The sequence below is a fragment of the Eschrichtius robustus genome, chromosome 2 (assembly GCF_028021215.1).
Source record: "Eschrichtius robustus isolate mEscRob2 chromosome 2, mEscRob2.pri, whole genome shotgun sequence".
Classification (NCBI taxonomy): domain Eukaryota; kingdom Metazoa; phylum Chordata; class Mammalia; order Artiodactyla; family Eschrichtiidae; genus Eschrichtius; species Eschrichtius robustus.
In genome coordinates, this window is record NC_090825.1 from 37794672 (window position 1) to 37812859 (window position 18188).

The following is an 18188-nucleotide window of genomic DNA, read 5'->3' on the forward strand; positions in this document are numbered from 1 at the left end:
TCAAGTCAGGGACTCTCCAAGCGCAAATTACCCTTCCTCAGCCTGCCAGCCACTCTCCTGAAGCAAGGCACTGAGGATACCCAGCGACTACAAGCGGATGAGAAACAGACTAGTAACACTCCCCACAGGCGAGAGAGGCTGGACCGGCTGGGACCTGTGAGTCACTGTCTCCGGCCGCCCCATCCTCTCCTCAAACCCAGGGGCGCCTGCTTCCCCTCTGGGAGGGACCCACTTCTTGGGGGAGTAGCGCGAGGAAGGGTGGCACCCCCAAGACGACTTTCTGGCCACTTTCTTACACTCTCATCTCCGAAGGGAAAGTTTCCCTGCACAACTTAGCAACCTCCCATCCGGGGGTCACCGTGGCCTTCTTCCCGACCTGGCCCCAAAGTTCCCGAGGCAAAGCAGGAGAACCTCCCCGGCGTGCCCGGGCAACAGGAACACATCAGACAACCTCCTCCTGGGTGGAAACTAGTTGTGGAAGAGTCGAGCCCGTCGCCCGAGTGCCAGCCTCCGGCGGCGCCGCCCGCCGCCCGCCCGGAGCCCCCTCCCAAGAGCGGGGAAGCGCGTTAGAGGGCGCGCCCGGAAGGGAGGGTGGGGCGGCGACAGGGAGCCCTCACCTGAAATCGCTGTAAGGGTGGATAATCCAGAAGCCTGCAGTTTTAACCCTTTCCTGCTCCTTCTCCACCGCCTTCTGGCTCCCAAACATGCGGAGGGAGAATTTGTTGACCCCAGGCTGCAGCATGGAGGTGAACTGCCGCTGCATGAAGCCGTACTGCCGCCGGGGCCCCTCGGCGTCCTCGAAGCCCCCGGCCGGCTCCTCGCCGCCGCCGCCGCCGCCGCCGCCGCCGTCCACCTTGAAGCACACGGAATTGCCCTGCTCCTTCCCGCCGGCCCCGCTGCCCCCCGGCGGGGTGCCCAGGCGCTTCTCGGCCGCGGCAGGCCCCGAGCCCGTCGCGGGCGCCTTGGTGGGAAAGACGTTGTTGCCATCGTCCCGGCTGTTGGACGACGAGTTGGGCTTGCCGCCTCCTTCCATGCCCGGGGGACGCGGCCGGCGACGGCGCGGGCTCCAGACTCGCCGGCCGCCCGGCGCCGGGGACACGAAGCGGAGGGGGCAGGGGCCCAATCCGGCGGCCGCCGAGCCCGGCTGCCCGTCGCGGCGGCGGCGGCGGCGGCGGCGGCTTCTGCTTCCCGCCCGCGCCGCTGCTCGCTGCGCGCCTGGCTCCCGCCGCCGCCGCTGCCCTCAGTGGCTGCGCTCCCCGCTCCGGCGCGCCTGGTGCTGAGGCTGAGGCTGCCCGAGCGAGGCGAGGTTTCGCTCAGCCCTCGCGCGCCAGCGCCTCCCGGCGGCTGCCCTCTGCTGGCCGGAAAGGGACTCTCCCCGCCCGCACGCCGCACGCTCTCGCTCCACTCTTGCTCCACTTCTGCCCAGCGTGACATTGAACTCAGGAGCCCTCGAGACATTTATTCGCACGTGTTGTGAGAGACTCGGTGTATGTTTGCATGAAAAAGGAGAAAGAGTCAGAAAGACAGAGGGAGAAAGACTGAGCCAGCGGATGTATATTTATCCAAAAGAAACAAACATCCTTGAACTCATTGAGACCTTGTCACACTGAATGCCTGTTTGAATGATGTTACAGATCGGGAAAGGCAGAGAGGCTGGCTCTGCGTGCAGAAAATTCAGCGTACAGTTAGGTGTACATAAGAAAGTAAGATTTGACAATGGATGATAAATTTAATGAGTAGAAGTGAACTTTGTGTGTGTGTGTGTGTGAATGTGTGCACTTGAAGGAGAGAGGCAGACAGAGAAAAGAGACTAGATTCTGTGTAACCCAGGGTAATCAGCTGCTTGGGGCTTTTCAGATGAAGCTCTGCACCTAGGGACCGACAGCTGACCTCCTTACACTTATCCTTGTTTATTCTCTCCGAGCTTGTTACGCAGAAGATGGGATTTCTTTCTTCCCAAGGCCACTCACATCACTACGCAGGTCTTCCAGCGGCCAATACTGAAAGAAAAGTGTGTTAGGGAAACCTCACCAGAGCTGACCTAACTTTTCATGTTATGTAATCAATAAAACACACTGAGAGGCATGTATGTTGGGCAGTGGTCACCTATGCCTCACCAGGAAGCCAAGATGTCTTAGAATCTAGGCAGAATGTCATCACAATTTCAGACGGGGGAAAGTATTCTCAAGTGAAACTTACAGCATGCTGCTGATGCTGAAGAAAGCCTTCTGAGATTCCTCTTATTCCCTCGGTGTCTCCCAAACCCAGTGGATCAGCTAAAGGAAGCAGGATGTGCTGCCAAACTCACCGGTCCCTCAGCAGGGCAGCCCCAAGTCTGAAGAGCTTCAGGACTCCCAGATGTCCCAAAACACCTGTTCCAGACACAAGCATCGCCTTCCTGCCAGCAGACTCTTTAAAGGAATTCCTGCCCTGCCAAGAGTCCCTGATCTCATGGGTCCTGTTGACTACAGCCACATTTTAGGGGGAAAGGAGTGGGCACTTTGGGGAGGGAATCTGTGACAAGCTGGCGACCAATGGCCTAGCACGAAAAAATGAGTGGGGTCAATCAAAGTGCTTTCCTGAAAAACTGAATGGGGATGAAGCCAACTGAGAATAGGAGAGGCAGGGATAAAGACAGAGGAAGACAACTAGAGGCCCCCATGAGGGGTTAACAGGGGCTGAGAATGGAAGCAGAGAACAGAGAAAAAAGAAGAGAGAAGCAGAAACTAGAAGCCTTTAGGCCTAGCTGTGCTCTAATTCTGTAAGATTCCCCTTTCCACTCTACTTACCATAGTCTATGCTAAATCCCTTTGTTCAGTGAGCTCCACCCTGACTCAGACACCATATGTTTTCAGCTAATCAAAAACCCGAACCTTAAGAAATAAGCCTAGGTGGCCAAATTTCAATGGTAAGAAATAAGGAAAATAGGAACAATATAGTGCTGCGATCTATATCAAAGTAGGGGCTTTGGAAATCCAAGAGGTCAGGTGAGGATACCAGGTGCTGAGGGAAGAAGGAAGCCAAGGGGATGGATAAAAACCAACACTGCCTAAAGCACAGTTCTTCCTAAGAAAGGCTGGATTACTCAGGAAGCTTCTCTTTATTAGACTAAAGATGTTCCCTACTTTCCTCCCATTCTGCAGGCTTCTCCAATCCCTCTATTTTCAGTCATGAGTGTGACAATGTATATTTTAGCATAAATTTTAAATTTTATAATAATTTAAAAATATACCATCAAAAATGTTATGTTAACTGAGTTTAAGTCACTTTCTGTTTTCTTCAAGCCAATCCTTCTATTTGTTCTTTTTCAACTTAATCTTAATCATGATCAGGCAGTTATTTTTGTCAGAATTTTTCTCAGTTTCAACGTCTGTACTAAATATGACAGAATTACTGAAAAACAGGTTTTTAAAATAGAACAAAGAAATGTTTAAACAGGGTCACAAACCATTCATTGGCTGTTCCAGGTATAGCTTTTAGGCCATTTTTCATTCATTTAAATTCTCAAAACAATATATTGTTTTTTAAAATTTGGAGAATATGTATATTATACCCATTTATTAACTTAAAGTTGCCAGCAATAGAAAAAGTCAAGTTTCTTCACTTTCCTTTCAGACTGTTGATTTAAAGTCATTTAGAACGTGGACTTACATTAAAAGCTTCCTTATAAAAAGAGAGAAGTTACAGGAAGATTAGAACAGAGTGAAAGCTATAAAAGAATGAAAGCAATGAGTGACAGACAGATAGACAGAATTAGCAAATGTGTTTTAGAATGTGACCCAATAGTGAAACAACTTCTGTGGCTAGCACAAATTTCTTTCATTGTTTAGTTGTTCTATTTCTGAATTCACTGAATGAATTAGAGAAGTTTTTGACCAAGGAAGAAATTAGGGACTGATTATTTGCCTCTCAGAGTGAAATTGAGGAGATAAGGGCAAGTTAGGGTTTGCTCCTGTTTATCTTCCTACTCTCCAGCCCCAGACCTAAATTTTACTTTCCTATTTTCACTTCCTCCTCCCATCATCCTATCCCTCCTCTAACTGCTCCAGACACATACGTATCATATCCAGAATAGGCCTGAATTTTGAGGATAACCTCTCCTCAGCATGTTTCCATGTCTGTTCATTGATAAACTGTCTCAGGCTGAAATCCATAGAGCTAAATTAGAGTGTTTTTTTTTTTTTTCAGTCATCTTAGAAGTAGGATTACCATCATGTTTCATTCTACGTCATTAGATGTCAAAGTGACTTGTATTTCAAAGGAATTTGATTTCTGAGGTCTCATCAGAGAATATCAATTATGAATTCATTTCATGAGAATGTCCCATTAGTAGTTAAATGAGTGTTGTGCAGTACATACAAGGATCATGCATCTTTTTAAATGTTCCCTGTTTCCTTTAATACTCTGCTTAAAATCAAATTGCAGGCAGCAGCAGAAGATTAATATGAAACTAAAATAAAATCTCCATGCAGCAGACGCAAGCACATGTGAAATGAGACCAAAAAAAGATAGATGGGCAATTTGAAGTTTGACAGCTTATTGGAAAATTCTTAGGGAAATTTAAAGGTTTAAGGGATAAAACATTTCAGTCCCTGTACTAGGACAGAGAAATACGTTAAATACACATTTCACATGTAAGGAAATAAAGTCAGATCTGTCTCTGTTGAAGAAGGCAATGGCTTACCATTGCAGTGAAAAGAACATCTGACGAAAGGCAACCTCACAGCCTCTCTGTCTCATGCACAGGCAAACTTGAGTGTCTATTTGGAAAGCAACCGCCAATATCATGCTTAATGTGAAACACTGGTGCTATTAAAGTCAGAACAAGACACTCAAACTCAGCATGTCTGCAATATGTAGTATTTTCAGTTGATAATATTGCCTCCCTGGAAAACCAGAAGAATCAGCTGCATTACCATCACAATTAATAATAGGATTTAGAATAATAGAAATTAGAAAGTTCATACAAAGTAAACATGGAAAATTCATTGAAGGTGAAAGGATGGAAAAATATAGTCCATGCAATAGTAACCAAAGGAGAGAAGAGCTGGCTATATTAATATCAGACAAGATAGATTTTAAATCAAAAGTTATAAGAGACAAAGAAGGACATTATATATTAAGGTACAATACAGCACAAAGACATAACAATTATAAACGTTTACACACCTAATGACAGACCATCAAAATATATGAAGCAAAAACTGACAATGGGAGAAGTGGACAGTTCTACAATAATAGTTGGGGACTTCCAAACTCTACTCTCAACAATGGACAGAACAACTAGAAGATAAGTAAGGAAACAGAGGACTTAACAAAATAAACCAACTAGATCTAATAGACACATACAGAACATTCCCTACAGCAATGGCACACACATTCTTCTCAAGTGCACAGGGGACATTTTCCAGGATAAACCATATGTTAGCCCACAAATTAAGCCTCAATAGATTTTAAAAGATAGACATCATACATAGTATCTTCTCTGACCACAACGGGAAGAAGTTAAAAATCAATAACAGAAATAAAACTGGAAAATTCACAGATTTGTGGGAATTAAACAGCACACTCTTAAACAACCAGTGGATCAAAGAAGAAATCACAAAAGAAGTTAGAAAATAGTTAAGATGAATGGAAACAAAAATACAACATACCAAAACATACGGGACACGATGAAATCAGTGCAAAGGGGGAAATTTATAGCCATAAATGCTTACATTAAAAAACAAGAGATATCTCAAATCAACAACCTAACTTTACAAAGTAAGGAACTAGAAAAAGGAGAACAAACTAAACTCAAGTTATCAGAAGGAAGGAAATAATAAAGATTAGAGCAGAGATGAATGAAATAGAGAATAGAAAATAATAGAGAATACTAATGAAATTAAAAGTTAGTTCTTTGAAAAGATGAACAAAACTGACTAACCTTTAACTAGATGGACTATAAAAAAAAAGAGAGAAGATTTAAATTACTAAAATAAATTGAAATGGGGACATCACTACTGATTCTACAGACATAAAGAGGATTATAAGAGAGTACTAAGAGTAATCGTACGCTAACAAATTGGATAACCTAAATGAAATGGACAAACTCTTAGAAACCCAAAACCTACCAGGACAAAATCATGAAGAAATAGGAAATCTGAATAGACCTATAACTAGTAAGAAAATTGAATCAGTAATAAAAAAAAAAAAAATCTCCTCCCCCAAAAAGAAAAGCCCTGGACCTGATGGCTTCACTTTGGTGAATTCTACCAAACATTTAAAGAACAACAAATGCCAGTACTTAAACTTTTCAAAAAAGTTGAAGATTACAGAACACTTTTTAACTCATTCCATGAGACTAGCCCAACCCTGATACCCAAACCAGACAAATAAACTACAAGTAAAGAAAACTATATACCAATATCCCTATGAACATTGATACAAAAGTCCTCAACAAAATAATAGCAAACCAAATTCAGCAGCATTTTAAAAGAATTGTACACTGATCAAGGGGGATTTATTCCTGAATGAATATCTCAACATAAGAAAATCATTCAATGTAATACACCACAGTAACAGAATAAAGGAAAAAAACTCACATGGTGATTTCAATTGATGAAGAGGCATTTGACAAATTCCAATGCTCTTTCATGATTGAAAACCTCGAACAGGGCTTCCCTGGTGGCGCAGTGGTTGAGAATCTGCCTGCCAATGCAGGGGACACGGGTTCGAGCCCTGGTCTGGGAAGATCCCACATGCCGCGGAGCAGCTGGGCCCGTGAGCCACAGTTACTGAGCCTGCACGTCTGGAGCCTGTGCTCCGCAACAAGAGAGGCCGCGATAGTGAGAGGTCCGCACACCGCGATGAAGAGTGGCCCCCGCTTGCCACAACTAGAGAAAGCCCTCGCACAGAAACGAAGACCCAACACAGCCATAAATAAATAAATAAATAAATAAATAAATAAATAAATAAATAAATAAATATTAAAAAACAAAAAAAACAAACCTTGAACAAACTAGGATGGAAGGAAACCACCTCAACATAATAAAAACCATATATGAAAAACCCATAGCAAACATTGTATCAATGGGGAAAGATGGAAAGTTTTTCCTCCAAGATCAAGAACAAGATAAGGATTTTTGCTTTCACCACTTTTACTTAACATAGTACTTGAGGTTTGTTTTGTTTGTTTGGATAAAGTTTTGGCTATTAATTCACTTTATATATCATTAAGCATTTCATTGCTATAGGGATGACCACAGTGCATTATAATTACTGATTTGTATCTTTTATCCTAGAGTGTGAGCAATATTAGTTCCATAGCTTCTAATGATAATACCAGCTTACTCAGTGCTGGGCCCTGTGCAATGTGCTTTACAGATATCTATCTTACTTTAAGTTACTACGGCAAAGATTGTCTCTATTTTACATGGTAGGATGGAGGGCTAACTGACATAAAAATTTGACACAGCTTTTATGTGACGGAGCTACCGCTTGACCATGGTCCATCTAACTCCAACACTGCCTATGTCACTAACTGAAATGATGCGCCTCTTATTTTAATAATAGCTGGATAGATAGATAGATAGATAGATAGACAGATAGATAGATATTTTTTCAAGCTCACATGTTTCTTGGCATTAAAAATCATTAAATATCTTGTCACCAGATGAATGAATGAATGAATAAGCAAATAAATGAACAAGACAAAATGGGGTTAATAATTTGCCAATGCTGAATTGATGGATTTTACTTTCCTTCTTAAAGTTGTATTTTCCTTTAACCTTTCATTTCCAAGGCCAAACCTCATGACTCATGGTCTGAAAGAGAGGAGGTGGTACTGTCACCAACAAAGAGGCCATTGATCACCTTTGAGTCTCAGAGCTGACTTTCTCCACCTCCTTAGCAAGAAATTTCAGAGAAAGTCTGGAAATGTAGTTGCATACTATTATAAATGAGACCATTATTGTTCTGAATCAATTAGAATGCATGAGTTGGGTTAAAGAAGGTTAATTTTTGTGATTCTTGTTGTCTCTAGCAATTGACAGACCCTACTTTTTGAGATTCTGTTTACCTGTTTTGTCGCCTGCCCCTCACACCCCAACAGTGGCAATTATTACTAAACTAACCCATTCACATATCCTCTTCTTAAGAATTTTATAAACAAAAGCTTTTATTCTAAAATAAATGACCTTGAATTAGGGATAAAATTTTAGCTGGAAAAAAAGAGGGTAAAGAATCCCACAGAAGGGCAAATTTTTGACCTTATTGGAATTGAGAAATGAATTAAACAACATCACTGTATTCTGAAACATTGGTGTCCATTTTTGAGAAATTTACTTTTTTGTTAAAAAAATATTGGATATAAATATTCTAATATTGCAGGAGACAGCCTTCTGCTGATTTTCTTGGTGTATAATCCCTTTCTTTTGAGATGGAGCCCTTTTCAAATTCCACACAGGCAGGATTGGGCTCTAATCCCTGGACCCTGCTACCCTCTCCTCCCATCACAAGTGTGGGTGCTTGACTCAGAGCCAGGTCATGGAAGTTATTCTCCCACAATCTGAGCTCTTCAACACAGACTAAGTGAAATTGGCAGTTGGGGCTGAGTTTTCCACAATAACAATGTAGAGATGCACTCCACTGATTCTCCTACAGGAATTCCATAGGGCTGCCCTCACTTGTGTCTCACTGTTCAGATCTTCCTTAAATTATGTGAATCTCTGGGCTGTATATTCTTTATTTCTCCCTCCAGATTTAATCTCTGTCCCCTTCTCATCTCCCTGTGCCCCAGAGGCTCAGAGCCATGGCCTGCCCATCACCAGGACTCCATATACTCTGACCTCTCAAGGCCAGTAGGAGGGACCAAGAGAAAACAGAAGGGCAAGAGGAGAAAAAGAAGCAGGTTTTTATTCCCCTTATGCCACTTTACTCCCTTCCTTTCCATGATTCTGTCCTAGGCTGATTTACTCTGTGGCCACAGCACCTACAGCCTTCTCAAGGGCTATAGCTTTGTGCCCGGTGTGGTAATAACTGCCACTTTAGGAACAGTAATGCCTCCCAACTGTGACTAGTTCCCATGTGGCTGCTTTACCATCTTTGTGGGTCTCCTTAACTCTGCCCATATCTCTGCAGGCCACATCTCCTCTCATTAAAATATCTTCAATGAAATCTGCTGAGTGTGCCACCTTTTTCTTGTCAGGATCTTGACTGGTAAAGCTTCCTAATACATGTCTAGCAAATTCCTAATACATGTCTAATAAATTTCTAATAAATTCCTTTGTCAGCGATGGCATCTTTTTTGTTTTTTTGTTTTTGTTTTTGGCTGCGCCACGCGGCTTGTGTGATCTTTGTTCCCTGACCAGGGATCGAAACTAGGCCTCCTGCAGTGGAAGCATGGAGTCCTAACCACTGGACCACCAGGGAAGTCCCAAAGTTGGCATCTGTTTCCCACACCAGAGAACCCACAGATCCATCAGCCGTTTTGTCTCTCTATATTCATCAAAATTGTTTAGTTTTCATTATATGTATATGTGAAATTATTAACTAACTATATATAATTCAATACACATTCTCTAAGAATATTATTCAGCAACACTTGTTTTTAGAGAAGTTTCTTAACCCATATCTGCTTTGGTTAACAATCTTTGTGAAACATCAACTATAACTCTAATATACATTTCCACCTGTTCAGATTAAAAAATGGTTTTATCGTTGATCTCTCTGCTTCACTTCCACCTTTTATCCAATCTGTCAACAATTCCTATTTTCTCTACATTCTAAATCTGACCTCTTCTCAATCCTTTGCCTCTTTATAATTTAAATTCAAACTCTCCAGCCAGAATGAGTCATTTACAGAAGCCAGGCCAGGTCATTTCTCTAGTCCCAATCCTCTCAGGGGATGACTCTCCCAGTAAAAGCCACAATCTTGACAGTGCCCTCCTAAGCCCTGTTACCTCTCTGACCCCATTGCCTACCACCCCACTCCCTCAAACTCTGCTCCAGCCACACAGACCTCCTTGCTCTTCTTCAAACCTCCAGGCATCCTTCTACCTGCAATGTTTTTCTCACACCTCAAACAGGTGTTTGCTTGAGGTGATCTTCTCAGTAAACCTTCCCTGATCATTTTACGTAAAAGGCAACCCTTCTTATTTCTTCCAGTCTCTTCCTTGCGTTATTTTTCTCCTCTGCTCTTGACCCCAAGTGACGTGCTCAATATTTTACTTCTTTATTTATTGATCGCTTGTCTCTCCCACTAGAATGTGAGTCCATAGGCTTTATTCACTGCTGTGTTCCCAGGATTTAGAACAGTGACTGGCACCTATTCTTATTCAATAAATTGGTTTTGAAAAAATGAAATAATAGGCTTATTTTCTCCCTTTGAGGTAAGACACTTATAACAAAATATAATTAATTATATATTAGTAATTACATAATTATTGCAATCTTATTTTTAATACAACTGACTAAAGGCTTAAGAAGATCCTCTTACCAGGTAAGAAAATTCACAGACTACTGTTCTTCTGTCTTCATCTATATTTTTTGCTGAAATATCACCTTATAGAACCAGGATCATTTCATGACAAATCATATAATAGCAATAAAATTACTGAGTCAATATTATAATTGAAAATGATTCAGGTGACTTAATGCAAAGGAGAACGGACTCTAAATTTTAGATTTAACAATATTTTTAATAGAAAAAAGGAGAAGAGATATTAGTATATTATTACATAGACACTACATAGAATTTGGGTAAAGAAAGTGCTATTTATAAACAATATCTTGAAAAAGTAAATTTTCTGTAGAAATAGAAGTTGGCAGCTTATTACAGCATATGTTAGAAGTTGAAGGAATTAACAGTAAGTTATACTGGGGTCTTTAAGTGTGTAATAAATGAACGAAAGATCCTTATTCATCAGCAGCCTTGGAGATAGTTAAATGGTACAAATCAAGTCACTTATCCAGGACCAATGATTGACCAGGCTTCTCAGGAATAGCAAGGCTTGAAAATAAGGCAAAGTAATCATCCCAAGGGCGGTCAAAGAGTCAGAAACTCACAGATTCACAGAGTACCAGAGCCTGAAGTAGCTTTAGGCAACCTGAGTACCGGCCCTAGAGTTCAGTTGAAATAATTGGTACTACGGGTTATGAATTAATGAAAAACACTTTTTATTTTTGTGGGTTGACTTTGGATGGAAATTGGCAGCGTTAGTAAGCAGTGCATGGAAAGTCGGTCAATGAGCCATCAAAAGCCTGCTTGTGCGAAGACTGAGAAGCTTCTTAGGGAAACTCATACTAAGGAAAGAAGCAGGTGTCATAAACCTGAAGCTCTAAAACAACCACAAGACGAAGGAGGTAGTGATTCTGAGACCGTGTTAGTGCCTGTTGCTCAGCTGTACCCCTACCCACCCTCATGGATGGCTGAACATCCTGGAGAGAGGAAATGAATGGACTGTTCACTAACAAACGTAAAACATACGGGAAATGGATTATTGGGGTGCTTATATCACAGTGTAATGGGGAGAGGATGGTCCTCTCTACTCTATACTGACTCACACATACTCATATATACCCTTGTCACACGCAGAGCACCAGCAGCTTTGACAACACAGTGGCCCCCAGCATTAGAGGTGTGTCCTCTGGGAGGAAGCAGAGACCATGGCGTCCACTCAGAGATGCCCTGTCTGCCACACACAGGCAGCTCACGGCAAGGTCTTCCGTGCTCGTGCCCCCTGGAACAGCAGCACTACTGAGCGTGAACTTATTCTTGAGCATAAAGGCAACACCCTTGGGGACCCCCAGAAACATGCAGTCTGGAGGAAGGTGGTTAAGAACAAAGAACGTTTGACTTGCTTCTGAAGATAACCTCAGCTTTACTTACCAGCTGCTAAATAAGTGAATAAATAAGTATGGGTTACATAAGGAGTGATTTTTCCTCCTCTCAAAATCAGGCCTTTCAAGAAGATGATTCTCTACGTGAAGATCTGCAAAGATTTATTATTATTATAGTTAACATCATTGAACATATGTATCTTCAATCAAATGTGTATAAGTATAGGTGTATAAGAAAAATCTGGGACAACAGACTAGCATAGTAATTCTGCCCTTTAATTATTGTGCTTAATTAAGAAGATAGCAACAACTCTCCTTCGAATGCACGTGAATGAATTTTAAACCCAGTGAGTAATATCAAGTCAGCTCTAGTTTATTTGGACTAATTGGAGACAGCAGCTAAACAGTGAAACTGACTTCAGTGATTTTTTACTTCTTGGCATCCAATTCTCATATCTAACAGCCTTCCAATTTCATTTTGAGAAATGACCTCCCTGATTATGAGCTATCTTGGTGGCACGTTGCATTAAGTTTCTCTGTCCTCCCCTGTGAAATGTGAAATAATACAGAGGCTTTTAAGAGACAAATCTCTTTTCTCACCATTCCAAGACAGCCAAGGGAAGAACACATGATCTGAGCTTTTTCTCTCCAGCGATTTTGAATCCTAAGTAGCGTGCAGTAAGGACAGAAAAAAAAAAACAAAAAAAATATGATTTTGCCTATATATTCCAGCAATGGCACATGAATGAAACTTTTAAGCTCTTCCTGCCTCAACATACCCTGGATATACTCGGTTCTGTACTCTTTAAGCTGATTTCTTCAGCTTTCTCTTCCATCTTATGGATTTTCTTTTTGCTAAAGTTAATTTCTGTGGCTTACAACCAATTATCTTGACATGGACATCAGGTAGCGCCAGAAGTGTGTGGTGCCAGAGTGGGGTACAAATATAGACTACTACGGTTTGAATGTTTGTGTCCCCCAAAATTCATATGTTGAACTCCTAATCCCAAGGTAATGGAATTAGGAAGTGGCCTTTGGAAGGTGACTAGTTCATGAGGGTGAGGCCTCATAAATGGGATTTGTGCCTTTTAAAAGAGGGCAGAGGACACTCCCTAGTCTATACTGACTCACAGAGCTCCCTAGACCTTCTACCATGAGAGGTCACAGCCAAGAAGTCAGCAGTATGCAACCTGGAAGAGGGCTTTCCCCAGAACCCCACTGCGCTCGCATCCTGATCTTGGACTCCCAGTGATCTTTCTTCAACAGTGAGAAAGAAATATCTGTAGTTTATAAACCACCAAGTCTGTGGTACAGTCATCTCTTGGGATCTGTGGGGGATTGGTTCCAGGACACCTCTCCCCCTTCCCACATGTATACCAAAATCTGCAGATGCCTTACGTAAAATGTCCCTTATATAAAATGTCCCTCCCCATGCAGAGCTCCACATCCTCTGATTCAACAACCTGCAGACTCAAATCATGTGCGGTTGGTTGAATCCACAAATGGAGAACCTGAGGATCCAGAGGGTTGGTTGTCTTTTATTATAGCGGCCTGAACAGACTAAGACACAGACAACCAGAGAGATATGAGGTATTTGAAATTGATTAAATTGCCGAGACAGAACTAAAAGCAACAAAACTCCATTCATATCCTTGTAATGGAATCAAGAAACTCACAGTACCAGGGGAAGTGGCCAAACAGCTAATTAAGTGCTCACCTGTGGCCACTTAGAACCAGTTGCCCATTGAGAGCAAACCAATGGATTACCAGATAACTAGGTTGCTATGAAACAATATAAATAGCATAAGGGGTTTCTATTTTCTTGTTTTTACAGCACTTATTTGAAATGTTATTTTTATTTGTTAAAGTTGCTATTTTTGGCCTTTCTCCACTAGAACATAAACTCCATGAAGACACTTAGTCCATTTTGTTCACCATTCTAATCTCTAGAGTTCCTGGTATATGGTAGGTATTAAAGAATATATACAGAGGAATAAATTAATTCTAGAACAATGAGATATATCTGCTTCTGACGGTGTGCTCATTATTAAGCCATTGTCTCTCACATATGAACTGGTCCTTCTCTGCTTATATCTGGGACTCCACAAACCACATTTCTTTTTTGCCAGCTGAATCACCGTTAGGCTCTCCCAAAAGGGAGTCCTAGAGGGGACTGGAAATCTGGAAGGGGGAAAAGTAACACACTTCTCCTATGTCTCCTATTCCTGTCACCATCACATAGCAATGGTTCTTCACCATGACACTGACAGTGTTTCTGGTAGCAGCAGGGTGTGCTACTTGGCAGATTTTCTACACCCCAGGACCTCCCCAGCCTGCTCTCTAGGAGATACCAGCAGCAGCTGAGCGCCCACCCTTCCTCAGAGGTCAATGTCTCAGCATCACAGGGCGGTGAGTGAGAAGAGGGGAAACTTCAGTCCTTGCTTTACACAGTTCCAGTGTGTACGAATCCTGGTTCCAATAGCAAAACTATAGGTCTGATGAGCAGAGAACTGATTTAAGCCAGTACAATAAAGTCTAGGCCTCACGTGCAATTCCCACACGAGCCAATTCACAGACCCTGAGCTCCTTAAATGGAGGCGAGAAAGCATCCATTTAGGAAGGACTAAATTATGGAGCTAATTAGGTAGTTTGCGGTCTGATCTCCTGGGTTTTTCAGCTAGCTTGCTTTCCCCCTCACTCACAAAATGGTCCTCCTATTATTTCTCTGCTTTGTCCTTCACTGACCCCTTTTCTTCTCTTGTGCACACCACTTCCTAACAAACCCAGTTCCTGGGGATTCAGACACCCCCCAGTGTCAGCTGGTCAGCCTGGGGCTGAAGGTAGTAAGAGGATCACAGGTAGATTTACCATGATCTTGACAAGCTTCAGGGCCCTTACCTTGCCCAGCCTTAGGAGGACCCTAGCAGTGTGTCACTATTTTCTTTTAAATTTTGTAAACATAAGGTCTTTTTATCTTCTTTTTCTTAAAGAAGGCACTTCATAGTGTATAAGCTTCAGGCCCCACCAAACATGGATCTTCCCCTGAAAAGGTGATGAGTGGAGATTTAAAGTAAGTCCATACAACCGCAGGCCCAGTGGAAACACTGAACATGATAATTGCCCAGTTCCTAACTGTTGCCAGAAGTCTCTGTTGGCCCATGACAGTGGTTCACACTTATTGCCCCACTGTGCTCTTAGACTCTGAATTTGTCCTGAATTTTTCATTTTTTTAATACAGTATGGGGTATATTATTAATATTTGCAGCAGAATAAATCAGGAAGTATGTGGTATATCTGTCTCATCTAGTACGTGAAACATGTGCAGTGAGTTAAGTTCTTACTGTAGTGCATGGTTGACTCTGCCAGGTGACCAGGAACGATGTACATCTTTTCCCCCAGCACGTTTCAGAGATGATGCGTCCAACACCTCCCTTTCAAGGACAGCAGGAAGGCATTCACTGATATAATAAGTTTACTTGGACATGAGAGGCTAGGAACATCAAACACCTTCAAACCTCCAGTGAGAGTAGAAGAAACAGGCAATGATGTTGCTACTACCAGTCACCTGGTGTACTGGACAGTGTACCACAGACCATGCTGGAAACTGCAAGACACACGAAACCACCAAGCTGCACTTGGTGAAGTCAGAGTAATTACATGTGACATTTTCTGTTATGAACGTGATGTTGGATACAAATGAGATTAAATTTGAGAGGTTCTATGATGTTGTAGCATCTAAAATTTGACAAAATAGAATCTCAAAATCATAAAAATCATTAAGCATTAGTCAGTCATAAGTAGCGACAATATTGATGAGTCTTAGCTTGTGCAATATTAGCTTAAAATGCTATCCTGGAATGGTTAAAAATATAATACCTTCAAAAATATTTGAACAGAAATATTTACATATCAAATTGATAAAATCCTCCAAAAATAATTACTGTTCTACTTAATTTATTTTTAAAATTCATACAATTGATAGAAGTATTTTATACTATATACAGATATGCTGTTTTAAAATATTACAAATAACTATTTTTGAAAGGTGCCTAAAAAGAACTATAAGTTCAGCAATATAATAAATGTGTCAGTTAATAAGTAAATACTCAGAAAATTAAGTACTTTTAATTTTTAATTTCTTGGTGCCCCTTTCCTCTGTTAAAAGTGTTCAGTCTGGTTTTGATAATATGGTTGGCTAGAACAAGACCTCCTGAGCAAGAGGCAGGAGCACCTTAGTAGATTCCTGACCTATAAAATAAGCTATTCTGGTAGGAAGGGCCAAGGCTAGGCCCTAGAAGTCTTTCTCCCAATCAAAATTTTAAATCAAAAAGTTTCATATTCTTTGATGGGTACTAGGGAAAGCTGTGCCACTATTAATACTTGAAAGATGCAGAGCTGTTGATTCATAGAATATGCCAATTTCCCTCTCTAGTTTGTCCAGTGCATAAAATGAATGGGTCTCAGAGAACAGGAGGTGGTCATCGTAAGCTTAACCAAGTGTGGTGATGCCAGTCCCAGCTGCTATTCCAGTTGTGGTTTCCCTGCTGGAGTGAATCACTATAGTCCCTGGCACATTGTACCCAACTTTTAGCCTAGTGAATATTTTCTTTCCTCGGTCCAATTTAAAGAAGTTGTCATACCTCCAGAGCAATTTGTTGCACTTTGGGACCACATATGTCCCTGTGTTCTGACAGAATCTTCATTATACAGAAACATTTTCAACACTTCCTTGTATCATGAACTAAGAAAAACACTAATCAGAGAGATATTATCTTAGCATACCTGTAACATTAGATGCATCTCTGATTTATTTGACAACCATCCATCCTAACATCTTTTCATAGTACTACTTTGAATCCTTTATCATTGAACATGTCTAGCATATTTCATCTGCTTTTAGCTAAATTGATTTCCTGGATGTTAGATAGCTGACTGAGACCCCTCTGGATAAAATTACCTACTGTCATTCCAGTTGCTGTATCTTCAAAGTCTTTGTCTCGGTATTTATTTATTTTTCAATGAGACAGAATGTGTGACAAGCAATTGTTTAGTGCTTCTAATTAGATTCAATACAGAGTAGGAACAGCTGACTCAGAGATTTATCTTGTGGGCTTGATTTATGCTTTCATGAAATCATAGTGCGCTAGATGAAGGCTGGTCTCCCAGCTCAACAGGAATTATAGTGGTATTTGTCTTTTCAAGTGGCATCATTTAACCAAAGAAAAAGGAAGGCAGCCTTCCAAAGCCTATTGGCTGCCAGTAACCCGAAGTGCACTTCTGAGGGGTAGCTTCCTGTTGAGTATTTGCTGGTAAACTTGGAACTGATATACTGCATACATAAATTCAAATTTAGCTGCTTCAAAGAACATTTTTACAGTAATACCATTCAGAAAGGAAGAGAGACTAAAGAAGATGTGGAAGGTGGGGGACATGAGAGAGTAAAAGGAGAGAAATCCCCCCCAGAGGACGAGTAGTATAGATTTTTTTTTCCTCTGTCAAGACACTCTGGTTTGTTCATTTCCTCATTCTACTGCCTCATCAAAATCATAGTCTTTAGACAACACGAGAACTAGTAGTTAGTGATATAACAAGAGACTCTAAAAATTGAATTTTCCAGTCTCTCATACAGAGCGAAGTAAGTCAGAAAGAGAAAAACAAATACCATATGCTAACACATATATATGGAATCTAAAAAAGTGGCACTGATGAACCTAGTAGCAGAGCAGGAATAAAGACGCAGAAGTAGAGAATGGACTTGAGGACACGGGGAGGGGGAAGGGGAAGCTGGGACGAAGTGAGAGAGTGGCATGGACATATATACACTACCAAATGTAAAATAGATAGCTAGTGGGAAGCAGCCACATAGCACAGGGAGATCAGCTTGGTGCTTTGTGACCACCTAGAGGAGTGGGATAGGGAGGGTGGGAGGGAGGCTCAAGAGGGAGGGGATATGGGGGTATATGTATACATATAGTTGATTCACATTGTTGTACAGCAGAGACTAACACAACACTGTAAAGCAATTATACTCCAATAAATATGTGAAAAAAATTGAATTTTCCAAACTCTCTGTTTGGACGAGTAGAAAGTTATTAATAACAAATACTGATTGTCCCATGAAATTTTCAAGTCATTAAATACTAGCAATGTGCTAGGTCAGAAGTGGCAAATACTTAGCAAAAAACCAGTCATTCCTTTCACCCATGTCTTTGGCTGTTACTAATGGATCATGGCATTATGCTTCACTAAACACAGATGAGTCCTCGAATACTTTTTTTTAATACCACACTGGGAAGACTACCACCTGGTTATAGATATCAGACAGTATAACGTTTACTTGCTCTTTCTTTTCTAAATGAAATATTGAA

The 18188-nt window shown here is 41.4% G+C and overlaps 1 protein-coding gene across 1 annotated transcript in view; it reads right to left on the reverse strand.

Annotated features, from left to right (window-relative positions):
- HCN1 (hyperpolarization activated cyclic nucleotide gated potassium channel 1) overlaps nucleotides 1-1033 on the reverse strand; it is a 364279-nt gene extending 363246 nt beyond the window's left edge. The window contains exon 1 of the mRNA XM_068532658.1: nucleotides 618-1033. Coding sequence (XP_068388759.1) covers nucleotides 618-1033 — 416 coding nt within the window. The remainder of the gene's footprint in view (nucleotides 1-617) is intronic.
- Nucleotides 1034-18188: the final 17155 nt, after the last annotated feature.